The sequence below is a fragment of the Triplophysa rosa genome, linkage group LG9 (assembly GCF_024868665.1).
Source record: "Triplophysa rosa linkage group LG9, Trosa_1v2, whole genome shotgun sequence".
In the NCBI taxonomy this organism is placed as follows: domain Eukaryota; kingdom Metazoa; phylum Chordata; class Actinopteri; order Cypriniformes; family Nemacheilidae; genus Triplophysa; species Triplophysa rosa.
Window position 1 is genome coordinate 7,564,884 of NC_079898.1, and position 15,788 is coordinate 7,580,671.

The 15,788-nt window shown below is 39.6% G+C and overlaps 1 protein-coding gene across 3 annotated transcripts in view; it reads left to right on the forward strand.

The window, feature by feature from the left end:
• Positions 1-14,651, forward strand: part of prkn (parkin RBR E3 ubiquitin protein ligase) — a 136,810-nt gene extending 122,159 nt beyond the window's left edge. Inside the window, exons 8-12 of one of the 3 annotated variants that reach the window (XR_008963543.1) lie at positions 6,243-6,304; positions 6,942-7,091; positions 8,244-8,350; positions 9,211-13,048; positions 13,382-13,418. Coding sequence is in view for 2 of the 3 variants with exons in the window: in XM_057342116.1 (XP_057198099.1) it covers positions 6,243-6,304; positions 6,942-7,091; positions 12,962-13,048; positions 13,382-13,499; positions 14,280-14,389 (527 nt within the window). In the remaining variant the exon portion in view is untranslated. Of the gene's footprint in view, positions 1-6,242; positions 6,305-6,941; positions 7,092-8,243; positions 8,729-9,210; positions 13,049-13,381; positions 13,500-14,279 lie in introns of those variants that run through there. The other 2 variants (XM_057342116.1, XM_057342117.1) reach the window with 2 other exon arrangements.
• Positions 14,652-15,788: the final 1,137 nt, after the last annotated feature.

Below are 15,788 nucleotides of genomic sequence, written 5' to 3' on the forward strand. Positions count from 1 at the left end.
ATGTCCTGAAACGTTTCTTGAGCGTGACTCAAACAGCTGCTTGGGTCAGCGGGAGGCACTATACATTAAGCCGCCTCCCTGCCGACAAACAGCGAATAGTAATTAAGCTATAGAAGTAGCTAAATGAGCCTTTAACAATCGTGCGAGGCTCGTGATGCTGTCTTTGTGACTTTCCTCCACTCTGTGTGATCGAGGCTGTTTGAGCATTCGGCTGGCTTGCTGAGGTCTTGGTAAGAACTTAAAAAGAAGAGTGGGAGTTAAACTTTGATCTTATTTCCCTTGTTCGCATCGTTTGATCCCTCCCAAATGATCCGTGCACGGAGAACGAGATTTGAGGGTTGGAGAAACGCTCTGTCGTTTGACTACTCGAATTGTCATCGGCACCAGACGGTTTGCGTTGAAGAAACATTGTGTGTTTTTTTGCGTTAAAGGTGGTTATTAGCAAGTGTCTGTGTTGACTTTATTGTGTTGTTATTACATTTATTTTATAGAATTGTAAAACGCAGTGGAAGTAATCTATTTATTAAACAGATATTGTCCAGTCAAGCGTGAGATGTACTGAAATGTTTTTTTTTCTTGTTTCTTTGGCAGACGTTTTATCTTAGTTTTGCTAGGCAGATGGTAGATCCTGGGGCTTGACAAAAGAAAATCAATTGCAGTTTCTGTTTTTACTTTATTACTTTCCCTCATTACAGTATATCATTTGATTTCCTCTTTCTTAGAATCTGGCTGTAGCACTTTTCAGAATGAAAACTATTTTGTTATATAATTCTTGATCTATTGAGAAATACTGTTTTATAAGAAGTTCAATATCGCAGAAAATAAAGACGAGATGGGACATATTGACCAGACTCAAACCCATGTCACCCACTTGAGCACCACAGCTTCAATGTGTACTGCATCACAGTTCTGACCTAACGTGACTCTCCAGGAATGAGATGAACTAGACAAACTAGTCTCTTACCCTCTGTCTCTCAGTGTCCTGAAAAGTTCACCAGTCAGTATGCAACACTCCTTCACTGCCATGGTAACAACATGTCATCCTTCTTTCGTCTGTATCTTTAATTATTTTTAGACAAATGTGAGGCTGTTTCCCCTCTATAATTCTAATATTTGCTGGCAGTCTCAGAGTCCCCAGGCGAGTCCGGTATGATTAGTGCTCTCTGCCTCCATTTGCATAAGAAAAGTGAGGCGGCGTTTGCGCTTGCGGCCCAGGAGGAAGATTAGCAACATTAGCATTCCACAGCTCACAGGATAAAGTGTGTGTGTGTGTGTGTGTTGAAGACTTTACACCTTAGTACAGGTTTCTACTGTGTGACCTTTATAACTTTCCATCTGTTTTTAAACACTTTCCCGGAAAAAGTGTGAACACCGTGGTGCAGCCCAACAGGTCAACTTCTGGCTCAGCCAATGGCATGAGTTTTGGGCGGGACATCCTGTTTGCTTGTGAGGAGGTAAGAAGGCAAGGCGGTAGGAGTGTTTGGGCAAAGCTCGTTTTGGCCTAATGGTTAGAGAGTGGGACTCGTGACCAGAAGGTTGCCGGTTCGAATCTCAGGGCTGGCGGGTAACGACTGAGGTGCCCTTGAGCAAGGCACCTTACCCCTACTTGCTCCCCGGGCGCTGCAGTGAAAGCTGCCCACTGCTCCAGGTGTACGTGTGTTCACAACTTGCTGTGCGTGTGTTCACTACTCTCTGGATGGGTTAAATGCAGAGCTCACATTTCGGGTATGGGTCACCATATCTGACTAATACGTAGGTCACAAAAACAAATAGGCAGTTATTTCAGTCATAGCAAGACCACAGTCCTATCTACTTGAATAAAAAAAGGGTTTTCTGAAGTCGTTGGCAATCACAATTAGATTGCATATTTTTGCTCAACAATTAAGCCTGACATTAACTATACCGCATTATTTGTTTACAAAGCTTAAATTGTGCTAAAAACAGCTTTTCTGAGGTCGCTTCAGCTACGAGTATGCGCACAGGTTGGCAAGCACCTTGCGAGACTCTGTAGAGCCCCGCCCCTTGCCCCGTCTTTTTATTAATTGATGATTACCTGTTACTGGAAGGCGGGACTTGCTATAGCGGCCACATTGAGTACTTCAGAGATGACGCAATTTTGTATGCAAACCCAGGAAGCGAGTTAGCATTTTAGGACTTCCGGTTCCTTCGGCCCAAAGTCTATGGATTTTGGTAAATCGTCTGAAATAAGGTCTGTGGTAAACAAAGACTCTAAATATTTTTACATTTTGATCTATGACAAAAACCACACCAGTTATAGCCGCTTGTGATTTTTTAAACCTTTGTGTCTTTAAAATGGCAGTTGCTAAAAGCGACTGCTTCCTTTGGCGGGGACATTAGACGTCATCGTGGTAATTACTTACCAGGGAACACGTTTTTAATAAAGTTTGAAAAAAGTTTTCGGAAGCTTGATGGCGGTGACGTTGATATCGAGCGGTAAAGGGGGCTGTTTATATTCTCATGTTAGCTTTTTACTCCTGCCGATTGTATTTAGGCTTCAAAAATAGCAAATATTGTGTTCATCTGTTAAGATTATCATTAAAATGTGTAAACATCATGAACATTTGTTAAAAGGATCCCTGGGTATAAAGCGATGTATGGCTTAATGTATGAACAATGGAATTGACTTTATAATTGTGAAATAAAAAAACGTGTAACTGTCACAGTATTCATAAACTTTGAAAACATATTTTTACTTGGAGGCCGCCATTTTTTTGGGTCAGAATCCGTGATGTCAAATGGTTGCGACCTAAACCTGTTCTCTTTCGCAACAGCGAAGCACACACGTTTTCCATATATATCAGTAAAATATGATAAGTAAAACATAAGATCAGATATACAAACACACAGGGACAGTAGGTGGCGGTATGTCCTCTTGACACAAGCCAGCCTGCCAGCTATAAAAGAAGAACGCGTTCAGTATTAGACGTCTGTTCAATGTGAGCGTGTTTTAAATCATAGCTTTAAACTACCTCCTTTGAGACATTTAAGACTATTTAAGACATCAGCATCGACCATAATCGTATACTTTATACATTATGAGAATATACTGATAAACACAATAATAATGCTTGCGGTTTGGTTATTTATTCTGTATTAGAGCCCACGTGAATATTAGCCCCCGTCAGCTAATGACCGAGGGAGAGAAGACAATAACGTTAGGCTACTGATGTTGATAAATCAACATCAAAAAGTCAAAATCTGGATAAAATGCATTGTATAATGGCTAAAACATCGTGTATATGATAAATTCGAAATGATTTTGGTTATTAATATGCATGTTTGTGTTGTTTCTGACAAACAATATTAAAATGTAGGAAATACACCAAATAGCGTCTTTATTTTCTTTCTTTCTTCTTTTAGCATTATATACTGTAAAAGGAGGAGCGACAACAGTAAAGGACGAGAGAGAACCAGGCCTGGACTTACGTTATGTTTTATTATGTGTGACCGGCAGTCGACCGTGAGGAAGCTGCCGGAATTTTACTTTCGTTTTGTTGTTTGTTTATTTTATTAAAGTTTTGTTGTTCAACGTTCGCCGGTTCCCTCCTCCTTCTTCCTTGCTGTGAACATTGTTACACATACATATATATATATATATATATACAGTATATTAACCTACAGAACCTTATATTTACTGAAGAACTGATTAGTGTGTCGGTGTTTAGTTTGGCTGCCTAGCTGTGCATGCAACCAGTTTACGTCATCCAAAAAGAACATGGCGGCCTCCTTAGGTTAAAATGAGTATTACATTTAGGGTTTTTTAAGAGCTGAAAATATTTGATGTGTTTCTAACGACAAATGCTAATAGTGTAAGGCTATTACAACTCATTAAGCCATACATCTCTCTATACACCGGGTTCCCTGTAATCACAGATCTTATTTTTTGCGATCTTCCAAAAGTCTATAGGAAAAACGCATAGGCTTTCGGTCGAGGGAACCAGTGCGGCGCTAACTTCTGGGTTAGCCGATAAAAGTACGTCATCTCTGAGGTAAAGCGTTGCTTTCCCTTCCCATTCATAGTAATGGCAGCGGCGCATCTTGTTAAGATCTAATATTTTTGGTTTGGGAACCTGATCTGATGTGTGGAAGATGATCCCCGATCAAAAAGAATATGAAACATATGTATGGTGCTCATAAAATTGTTTTTTTTAAATTATACAAATTGATTTAGCATTATACATTATACGATTATAATAGCAAGCGCTATAAAACATTGCCAATGTTCAGGGTACAGCTTCACAAATATTTTTGTGGCTTTGCAGATGGTGGTCTCGAATGAAGCCCAGCTCTTGGCATATTTTCTCTATCCACGCTCAAAAGGCAATCAGCAGGGAATCAAGACGTCTCTGATAAGAAATTTCTCCACTCAACGTTTTGAAAAGCTTGTGTTTTGTACTATAAGCACTCAGACGTTAACAGCATTTATCTGTGTGTTCATCTATAGAGCTCACTTCATTTCTCATAGTAATTTAAAGTACCGCTCTTATGTGTATGTGTACGTCTCTTCACAGAGAAACTGTGTGCGTGTGAGCATCGTCACATACAGATTAGAGCCTGTCATTAGTCTCCTGAGAGATAATTGGTGTGTGGCAAAAATCTTTGGTCCAAAGCTGAACGTTTGCCTACAAAAGGGACCACATCATTACACCAGGCTTGTTAGGAAAGAGGATAGGGCCGCCACTTTAGGGTCGGAGCCCCTGCCTAAGCTCGTGCACATTCATCTTCACTCATTTGCCGTCCATAATTATCCTGTGTGGATTTCAATGACAAGCCGTTTCAGGAATATACGAACCCTTTTTGACGATCTTCCCTATTAAGATGTGTCTTGAATTTTGTGAAAATGAGGCGGCTGGAATAAAAGGCCTCTCATAGAATGACCCTGAGGTGCGCATCAGCATCACGAGCGGTGGGCCTTCCCGAAGAGCTCCAGTCATTAGTGCTTGTGTTTGAGCGAGTACGGGATAGGAAGCGTAATGGATGGTAATTTATGCACTTGAAGTTTTCAGTTGCGTTTCATGAGGAACGTCCTGCTGAAATCAATGGGATACGCTGTATTTGGGATGCCGGTGCCTGCCTGATTAACCGAGCAGCTATACTGATCCACCAGTAAAAGCCCAAACAAAAACTAACTTGCATAATCAGAGAAAACCCAGCTTGGAATTTTACAAAAGACGGTACAATAGCATTGCGATGCTTGCGCTTCAAATACTGGTGATGCCAAATTATTGCATACGCGCATTAATGTTCAATTGAACACTCACGTTTTCAAAAGCATTTTCAGTGCCTTCACCTTTCTGTTGTGCAAAATTCGGGTTTGTTCCACGTCTTGAATGATTTGAGTCAGTGTTTCAATGAGCCATTCATTAATACACGTGCCTCGTTCTTCAATAAATCAGCCGCTTTCAACGAATCGGTTAAATGATTCAGTGACTTGAATTGAAAAAAAGCCGCCACCTATTATATCACAGTATTTAGAATACTACGAAATACTGTAGTGCACATTAAATAAGTGTCAGCGTGACGTCTGGCTATGTGCAGCGCAGTATCGCGTCTAGAAGCAGCACGTTTCGCGCACACCCGCAGATGATTCGCAAAGGAATGTGTACACCGTTTCCAAACATTTGCCACTTACTGAATTCTGATTCGACTGTAAATTCTTATTCGGGGACCTAGATATAATACTGTAAGTATTTTTACATGAGTATACGTTTTTCTTATAGCCAGTTATTCATAAACTTTCCTTCAATACTTAATTATTGTTTTTATTCATTATTGAAATAAATAGTTTTAAGTAATACATTTAAGCTAAAACGTAAAGGTTCATAGACATGTGCTTATTTGAAAACCTTTGTCAAAAGTATTTCAAAGTTGTTTTCATTATGAAACTTTGTATCTGAAAAGAAAATACATTTTTGAGACACGGAGCAAGATAATATGTTATGATAATATTAACACAAAGGAATGCTGCACCATAAATCAGCCGACGTGTACTAAAATGTAAATACAATTTTAATACAAAAATACATGTTTAATTTCAGTTGCTTTCAGCAACATTTTACAACCATATGTCCAAACTGTATTTCTTTTTTCTCTCTCTTTTTCATCTGGCTGTCCTGACTCACTCATTAAAGACTTTCATCATTCATCACACAGTTGCTTTGAACAACGTAACTCTTAACTGTATTTCTTTTCATTTCTTCTTTCTCTCTCTCTCTCTTTAGCTGGCTGTCCTGACTCGCTCATTAAAGAGATTCATCATTTCCGAGTCCTGGGAGATGAACAGGTAGGTTTGGACTGTAAGATCCGCACGTCTCGCTTACACACAGACACGCACACCATTTAAGTAACCTTTCGTGTCCCGGGGTGGGCTCATGAGAAATCTAAGTTCATCCTGATTGTCAGATTGTCATTTAATTGGCCCGTCTGCCGTTCCCCCTCGTGTCACTCACTAAGCCCTCCGCAAGCAACCAGACCTCTGTAACTTCCTTCAAGACCATCACGTCGACCACCCTCACAATGAGCAGAGGGATCATCTCCAAGGCTTCACCAACTTTTTGTCTTTGAAGTTTTCACACCAATTTGAGCTGTTATGTGACACCTTTGCAAAGCACCATTAGGGATGTTTCTGCAATTACGCTTCAGAACATGTTGTTATGGCCTCTCCTGACATCTCGGTGTGCCGTGGTCTTCTCGCTCGCTCCCTTTCAGCGGGGATGAACCGGCCATAGGGAGATTTGGGATTATTTCTGGTGGGCCGGCTGTGAAAAATAAAGTTAGACACAGTAAATACATTCAAAGGAGAATGAGATTCTGTTAATAGATTTAAAAATGATATTGTATTTTAACATGTTGTGATGTCTCCATGAGGAAAACTAAATTATGATTTTTGAAAATGTAAAAATGCAGTTTTTGTTTTTCAGTATGAGCGTTACCAGCGGTATGCAGCAGAGGAGTGTGTTCTTCAGATGGGAGGAGTTCTGTGTCCCGCCTCTGGATGTGGTGCTGGTCTGCTTCCTGTGGATGATGACAGAAGAGTCTGCTGTGAGTTAGGCAACGGACTCGGCTGTGGGGTAAGACCTGTTCAGCATCCCTCCACTGACCTCACTTTACTGAACACCAAGTCCAATGCAACTACATAACATGCAAGTTTTGGTTAAAACGAAACTAATTCACAAACTTTTAATAATCATTTATATTTTGAGCGGTATGGGACAATTTTGTGGAAAATGTCAGTTGTGTTTCAACACATGTGAAGTACGAAAAGTAACTTGCAGTTTTGTTCTAACAGATTTGGTGATGATAATTGAGAATTCTGAGAGGACGTGTGTTTTCTTCTGATGATGTACAAGTCTAGTTGTTTTTAGTCTGCATGCTTCCTTCTGATGTGTCTGATTAAAGGCAACGGGTGTCATTTTTATTATTTTAGATAACCTACTGTTTTACCAGCTTATAAGTCCAGTGTACAAAGTTTAGCAGCATCTAGTGGTGAGGTTGTGAATTGCAACCAACGGCTCACTCCACCCCTCCCTTTTGAAGCACTACGGTGGCTTTCACAGAACTAAGATGTCGTCACGTTTTCGCTTCTTTGCTGAAGGAGATATCGTTTTAACGAAACTCGCTCTGTAGGGCAGTTTGTCCGTTTAGGGCTACTGTAGAAACAACATGGTGAATTCTATGCAAGGGGACCCGGGGTGTATGCAGATAGAAATAGTTCATTCTAATGTAATAAAAACATAACGCTTCATTATGTAAGCTCTTTATTCACCTCTGAACACATAGTTATGTATATTATATTGCATTTCTGTCAATAGATCCTCCAAAAAATGACACACTGGTCCTTTAATGTGAAGAGAGCATTATAGCCATTCACACTGTAACTTAGTTTCCCCGGTAAATGTCAAAACTGTGGTTCTGTGACGCTGTCAGAACGTAGCTTAGCTTTTATAACACACTGACCTGCTTGACCAATGACACACAGGAAAACCTGTGTGAAAACAGAAATAAGAACTGACATCGTCTGGTACGTCTCGGTTTAGTTTGACGTTCTAATGTTTTGTCGTTCCTGCCCTCTTTTGCTCGCGCACTCATCTAATCACGGCACGATTAAGAAGTAATTATGACACAATTTGCATGATGTTTTCTAATGAAAGATTGGGGTGCAGTTCAGCTGCCATTAGCTTCGACTGATTGCATGTTTGCAAACACAAACATTATCATTGCAGCGGTGTGAAGGCCTCAGATCTGAACTCCTGTCTGTCTCTGTCAAAGAGCTCAACCGATGACCTGCGTCACAGAGCACTGCCAATATATCCTTCTGTTCTCAATGACGGTAGGTTTCAGCTGTAGATGGCCAACGAAACAAGTCCCATTTGTGGGTGATTTTATGTAACATGTATCTTTGGTTGGGTTAAGGATAGAATATCATATATGTATTGATATGCTTTGTTAGACTGTGTGAGTTGTGTTTTTGTTTTTAACTGTAGAATCTAATTCTTGTTTGTCTGCTGACTAACTATGTTCTACAGAGGATACCCAATAAGAAAGAAAAAACACAGATGAGATCTCTTTAATATCTGTTATTTCTCCTAGGCATCAGTTCGAATGGAAACTTTTGCTTAAAGTATACCTAAAAATGAAAATTCTGTCATCATTTACTCACCCTCAGAATGTTTCAAACCTGTATACATTTATTTGTTTTGCTAAACACAACGGAAGATATTTAGAAGAATATCAGGAACCAAACATGTCTCATCCGCCATTGACTCCCATAGTATTTATTTTCCCAACTGAGGCAGTAAATGGGGGATGAGATTTGTTTTGTTACTGACATTCTTCTAAATATCTTCCTTTGTGTTTTGCAGAACAAAGACATTTATACAGGTTTGTGTAAATGATAACAGAATTTTCATTTTTGGGTGAACTGTCCCTTTAATTCTGTCTCGCATATTTCTAGTGAGGAAAAGTGAAATTTCACCAAATTTTCAATTAGATTGAGATCTCAACAATGTCACAAACTGAGCTCGGATTTGTCAAGCCTGCAATTAAAAGACAATATTATTGAAGATCTCAGTCGTCTCGTCAAATTTACTCAAATCCAAATTATTTTACCTCTACAACCTACATTCATGTTAAACCTCCATACTCTTCATGTACTGTAGTTTAACAAGTGTCCCATTTTTTTCTCCCAAGCAATTTTAAGAGAAATGTCTGAGACGAAGTTGATACCAAAATGAAACGCAACTGAGAACTCCATCAAATCTCCTTAGCTATGAAAGAGCAACCACTGAGCATTAACATTTTAAGTATTAAAATTGTCCTCTGGGATGTTTTTTCTGAAACTTTGTGAACTTTTCCATCACACTGTTATTCCCATCACATCTCAAACATTCTGTAATGAAAATGACTGCTGTGGAAATTACATTTAAAACATTTATGAATTAAAATGCTCCTTTGGTTTATAAATACTCTACCATTACAAATTTCCTAGCTTTGAGAAATAAATGTGATCATTATATCCTAAAAAAAAAAACAGTTTGATTAATTTTAATGTCTACAAACATATGTTTGCTGGAACTACACTAATGTAGTGTATTTAACCCCTTTATACTTGTAGGTAAATTTCAATTATTGAATTGGAGTGTATTTGTTTGTATGCTTATTGTTCAGTTAAGAATTTTAAGAGCTTGTCTCTTATCTTCAGACCATACCTACTCTTAAAGTACAGGATCGGTTTGAGAGGACTGTGGAAGAGAGAGAGAGAGAGAGAGAGCGGGCAGGTTGACAGTGATGTTGCGGTCAGTGTTGTGTCTGTGAGCCACAGATAAAGGCTTTATTGCAGTTGGCGGTAATGAACCATTGGCACCAGCACACACGCATATAGCAACGATGGCATATAAACACACACACACACACACACACACACACACACACACACACACACACACACACACAAAAGATAGAGGGTTTTTACCCTGTCTGGACCTCAGAGACACCTCACAACCTACCTGTCCTACTTCACTTACAGAAAAATCAATATATGCCCTCTCAATATCTCCTCTACCATTTTACACTTCCTTTCTCTCTTTTGTTTGGGGGTTTAGGGGCTCTGTATCATCAGCAGCGTTGTGTGTTGAATAGTAGAGCTGATCTTGCTGTAAGCCGCCAGCGATAGAGCAATTTCTGCCAGCTCTAGATGTGCTTGTGTGTGTGTGCGTGTGTGTGTGTGTGTGCGTGTGTGCGTGCGTGCGTGTGTGTGTGTGTGTGCGCGTGTGTGTGATTCAGGAGGGGGTTATGCTTGTGGTCCGTGTGTGTGTGTGTGTGTGTGTGTGTGTGTGTGCTGTGCGTGCGTGTGTGTGTGCGTGTGTGATTCAGGAGGGGGTTATGCTTGTGGTCCGTGTGTGTGTGAGTGTGTTTTGAATCATCTCTCAGCATCTCGAGAGGTAAGATTAGACCTGTCATTGGTGATGGAAAAAGATCTGGTGACCTTGGTAATGCTGGTGCCACGAGCTGACAAGGTTTATATTGATTCTTCACTGCTATTAATATAAATTTCTTTTAGTTTGTAGTTGGATGCGCATAAAATCACATCAAAAATATAGTTCTTTTGGTAGCAGGATGGGAATGAAATAAAAAGTGACTAAATAAATAAAATCCTGTATGTGTATAACGTCATCCTGTGTATTATTATTTTATTACATATATATAAAAATATATGTACAATCGTAATGTTTTTTGTTAAAGTGATAGTTCACCCCCCAAATGTTTTTTTCATCATTTACTTTTTCTTTCTTGCAGATATTTTGAAGAATGTTGCGGGAACCAAACAATGCGGCACCCATTAACTTCTATTGTATAGACACAAAACCAATGCTAGTCAATGGGTGCCGCCATTGTTCGGATACAAACATTCTTCAAAATATCTTTTTTTGTGTTCTGCAGAACAAAGAAAGTCATGCAGGTTTGAAATGACAAGAGGATGAGTAAATGATGACGGAATTGGAATTATAGAGCCTTAAAACTAGGATTTCATTCAAGTTTACAGTACATTTCATTATTAGGTTTCTGAAGGTTCAACACTGACTTCATTTTCAAGTAAATAAAAAGACTCTGTCTTTAAATAATTGTGTGTTTGTAGGCGGTTGCTAAGTGAGACGTTTCCTGTTATTTACAAACTCTGTGTCTATATCTGTCTCCCTCTCGTCCTCTCTCTCTCTTTCTCTCCAGCTTTTAGAAGTGTACTGAGTAAAGGGACAGATAGCCAGGTGTCAGAAAGATGCTGTTATGGCCTTGAAGCTGTACATTTAGGTTGGTTGTGAGCTCGTGTTGGTGGGAGAGAGAGATCAGTCTGGCAGATGATCAGACCTTTCTCTCTCTTTTATAGTTTCAGTCTGACATTCTTATTTAACACACATCAGACGGATACTGTCAGTTTCTGTCTAAGTCTACACACACACTCAACTGCATTTGTTAATGCTGGAGGACAAATCGAAAGACATTATAGCACAGTGCCCACAATGTATCGTTTGTATACAGCATTTATATATGTGAGCATCTCCACTGCAAACTACAGTATAAATGTTTTCTATACAGCAGGTGAATTTTATTAAAGTCCCTGTGAAATCTTCCTGGTGAAAGTTTCTGTATTGGGGGAAGAATTTAGCAGAATGGGCAATTCCAGCGTTATGGATGTGACATTTCACATAATGTATTTATTACCAATATATAGAACTTTGTTTATATTTTACTAAGCCCCCAATGCTAGAGGCCAGACATCAGAAAATATCAGTCTATACACAAATTTTCTGTTTTAAAAGAGGGGAAATTAATGTGTTACAGATGTGACAAATAAGGACTGACCGACGTTATACTTCGTAGGATCTCTGTGAATTAAAATGTGCAAACCAGAAGCAATAATCCTCAACAAAAGGAGAAGGGATGACTCTTTATAGAACATAAACTTTATTTAAATTTTCTTGTGCCCGTTCTGGATGTGACCGTTCACGTACCCGACTATGATTTAAAAACATAAAGTATTTTGAAAAAGAGAGGATTCACGTGAGTATTTAAACCGCCAAATATTGACATCTGACCTATCAGTGTGGTAAACTTTTGTCGAAAACATTTGCATGCAATTGCCCGAATGGTTTTGTGAACAAACAAGAATTGAGGTAAGAGACTTTATTCTTATTTACAGCAGAAAGTTTAAAACGACCTGAGCTCATTTGATCTTGGAAAACCTGAATTTGAAAAATTGCCTGCTGGACTTTGCATGAAACTGGAACTGGCTTGACAAATTAAAACCTCGCATTACTTTGCATGTAAAGAAAGTGTAACAGATTCTTCAGGACTGCGTGTGCCATTAATTCCACCCTAAGAAGCATTTCACACCGTTCCATGCCCAGCGCCGAATGCACCCGTCCCGTCTCTGGCGCGGTGGGAGACGGCTGTGCTGGAGAAGGACACCAACCATGTGGGTAATAAACATGAATGGTGGCGCGTCTGAGAGGGAACGGATGATAGCAGGGGTGAAAAAGTGGAAGGAAAGTGGCTGTCAGAAGAACTTTGTTTTCTCATCATTGTTTTCTCTGTCTCCAAACCTTGAGAGGATGTGTCATGAGCAGCAGAAATAATAAAGCAGAGAGATGATGCGATGCTCCTCTACCTCACAGCTTGGGCCTCTGAAGAAATACGAAATCAGTAGAGCTTCAAAGGAGCTGTAGAGGAGGTGTATGCTAAACCTGCCAGTAATAGGCCTTTCTCGTGTTAAAACTGGGTTTCAGGAAGGTTATGGTGAAAGGGTGCCCCCTGGTGTTGGGTTTGAGCGCTGCATAGATATGCCATATCATTTTAATGTCGAAATAAACCATTTCTGCCACCTGTTCATGTTATTGTACATTGTTCTTATTCATAATCGTTAACAGATTTTTTTATTGTTGTGTAGTTGGTGTTTTGCAGAAACTGTAAGGAAGAATATCACGTGGGAACGTGCAGACAAAAGTTGGCGGCAGCAGCAGGAAATACCCTTCAGGTGAGAATCTCACACTTTTAATATGGCTTCATAACATATGCATGGACACAGTTCAATTTATGCCGGCCGGCTGATATCATCAGTCAACCCACAAGGTGAAAATACTCACCGTCTGCTGAAATATTCACTCTGAGGAGTCCAGAGATTGCCGTTACAAAGTGTCATTCAGGGACAATGCCTAGGAGCCACTCACAAATCACTTGATTCATAAAAGAATGATCAAAGAGGAAAAATGTAAAGCTGTTTGAGATACTATCTCCCTCTGTGTCCTTTACTGTTCTGCTGTGTCTGATGTGTGTGTGTGTGTGCGCTGTGCATGTGTGTGTGTGTTAGGGTTATATTGTAGATGAAGAAGCAGCTCTTCGTGCCCGCTGGGAACAAGCTTCACAGGAGACTATAGCCGAAACCACTCGCCCTTGTCCTAAATGCCAAGTTCCTGTGGAAAAGAACGGTAGACGGTTCTCTCGGAGGCTGTGTTTCCAATTGCACACTACAACTACACTTCCCATTATCCAGAATATACTACACAGTATTTACTAGGGCTGAGTATCGATTCTGATGTTACGATTCGATTCCGATTCGCAAGCTCTCGGTTCCATTCGATTCTCAATTCGAGTCAATGATTATAGATTTAATACAAATCCTATAGATATTTCTAAAAACGATCAGTAAATATCACATTACAATGGTGAATTAAAAAATGACATGAAGATCCACAAAGCTGTATATTAAACTTGAAACACACTTGGGTATATTGAAACAGAACAGGTTATTTTGCATTTAAGATACAGTATAACAAACAAAATTAGCTGTAAAGAGCGGCTGCAATCATATGAACCGCTGCCTTTTATGTGAAGGTGATGTTAAATTCGATGACACACCGTGTCTGCCATGTAAATTAAGCAATGAATGCTCCCTGTTGTAACATCCACCCGTTGTAAAAAGAAAAGTGACATCTAGTGGATAATAGTGGCAATAACATTCACGTTAATGAATGTTCAGTGCTTGCGGAAACGATTAATCGATTTTTCGATTTTTTTTGCCCAGCCTTAGTATTTACTAAGTAGTGTACTAAAATTCCATTAGCACACAACTAGTTTTAACACTGAATTTTGTTTATACTCCAGTGTTGTATTCTCGTTTGTTTTTAACCTTAACCTTGAAATGTCTAACATAAACGTGTCCTTATCTTCTAACAGTATGGATAATGATTCTCTGTTGTTTATGGCAGGTGGCTGTATGCACATGGCGTGTCCGCGGTCTCCGTGTAGGTTTGAATGGTGTTGGCTGTGTCGTGTGGAGTGGAACAGGGAGTGTATGGGCAACCACTGGTTCGGATAGATCGAAGACGCTCGCACCGTGAGCCCAAACTCACTCAGGGAATGAAGGTCTACGTGTGTTTTGTAGTGAAGTGGTGAACGGAAAACTTGTAGAACACTATTGAATAATGATCATGTCATCATTATCGCTGTTTTGATGCATCACAGAAATGCTGAAGGACATTCACATGCATTTGTGGTAACCACAAAATGTGTGTTTAGTTTATTAAATACAGTATGTATCAAAATCTGAATCTGTATTAAAATCTTTTTTCAAAATCAAATGCGAGTCATATTTCTTAAAAAATCTCATTTTAATATCACAATGTAGTTACTAATGAAAGAATTGTTGTACTGACTGCATTTAATAATCATAATGAGAATGATGAATGTTATTGCAACACAAAAGAAGATATTTTGAAGAATGCTGGTAAATGAACAATAACGGTAGCCATTCACTTGCATTGGCTTTATGTCCATACAATAGAAGTGAAAGGGCACCGCCGTTTTCCAAAATTCTTCAAAATATCTTCTTTTGTGTTCTGCAGAAGAAAGAAAGTCATACAGGTTTGAAATGACAAGAGGGTGAATAAATGATAACCGAATTTTCATTCTTGGGTGAACTATTGCTTTAACTTGCACACCTCATGCAAGGACTATTGTCACTCAAACACTTCATGTTAATAAACCATATGATTACAATTTACATTCTGTGATACATGTACAGTATCTCACAGAAGTGAGTACACCCCTCGCATTTTTGTAAATATTTTATTATATCTTTTCATGTTACAACACTGAAGAAATTATACTTTGCTACAATGTAAAGTAGTGAGTGTACAGCTTGTATAACAGTGTAAATTTGCTGTCCCCTCAAAATAACTCAACACACAGCCATTGATGTCTAATCCGCTGGCAACAAAAGTGAGTACACCCCTAAATGAAAATGTCCAAATTGGGCCCAATTAGCCATTTTTCCTCCCCGGTGTCATGTGATTCTTTAGTGTTACAAGGTCTCAGGTGTGAATGGGGAGCAGGTGTGTTAAATTTGGTGTTATCGCTCTCACTCTCATACTGGTCACTGGAAGTTCAACATGGCACCTCATGGCAAAGACCTCTCTGAGGATCTGAAAAAAAGAATTGTTGCTCTACATAAAGATGGTCTAGGCTATAAGAAGATTGCCAAGACCCTGAAACTGAGCTATAGCACGGTGGCCAAGACCATACAGCAGTTAAACAGGACAGGTTCCACTCAGAACAGGCCTCGCCATGGTCGACCAAAGAAATTGAGTGCACGTGCTCAGCGTCATATCCAGAGGTTGTCTTTGGGAAATAGTTGTATGAGTGCTGCCAGCATTGCTGCAGAGGTTGAAGGGGTGGGGGGTCATCCTGTCAGTGCTCAGACCAGACGCCGCACACTG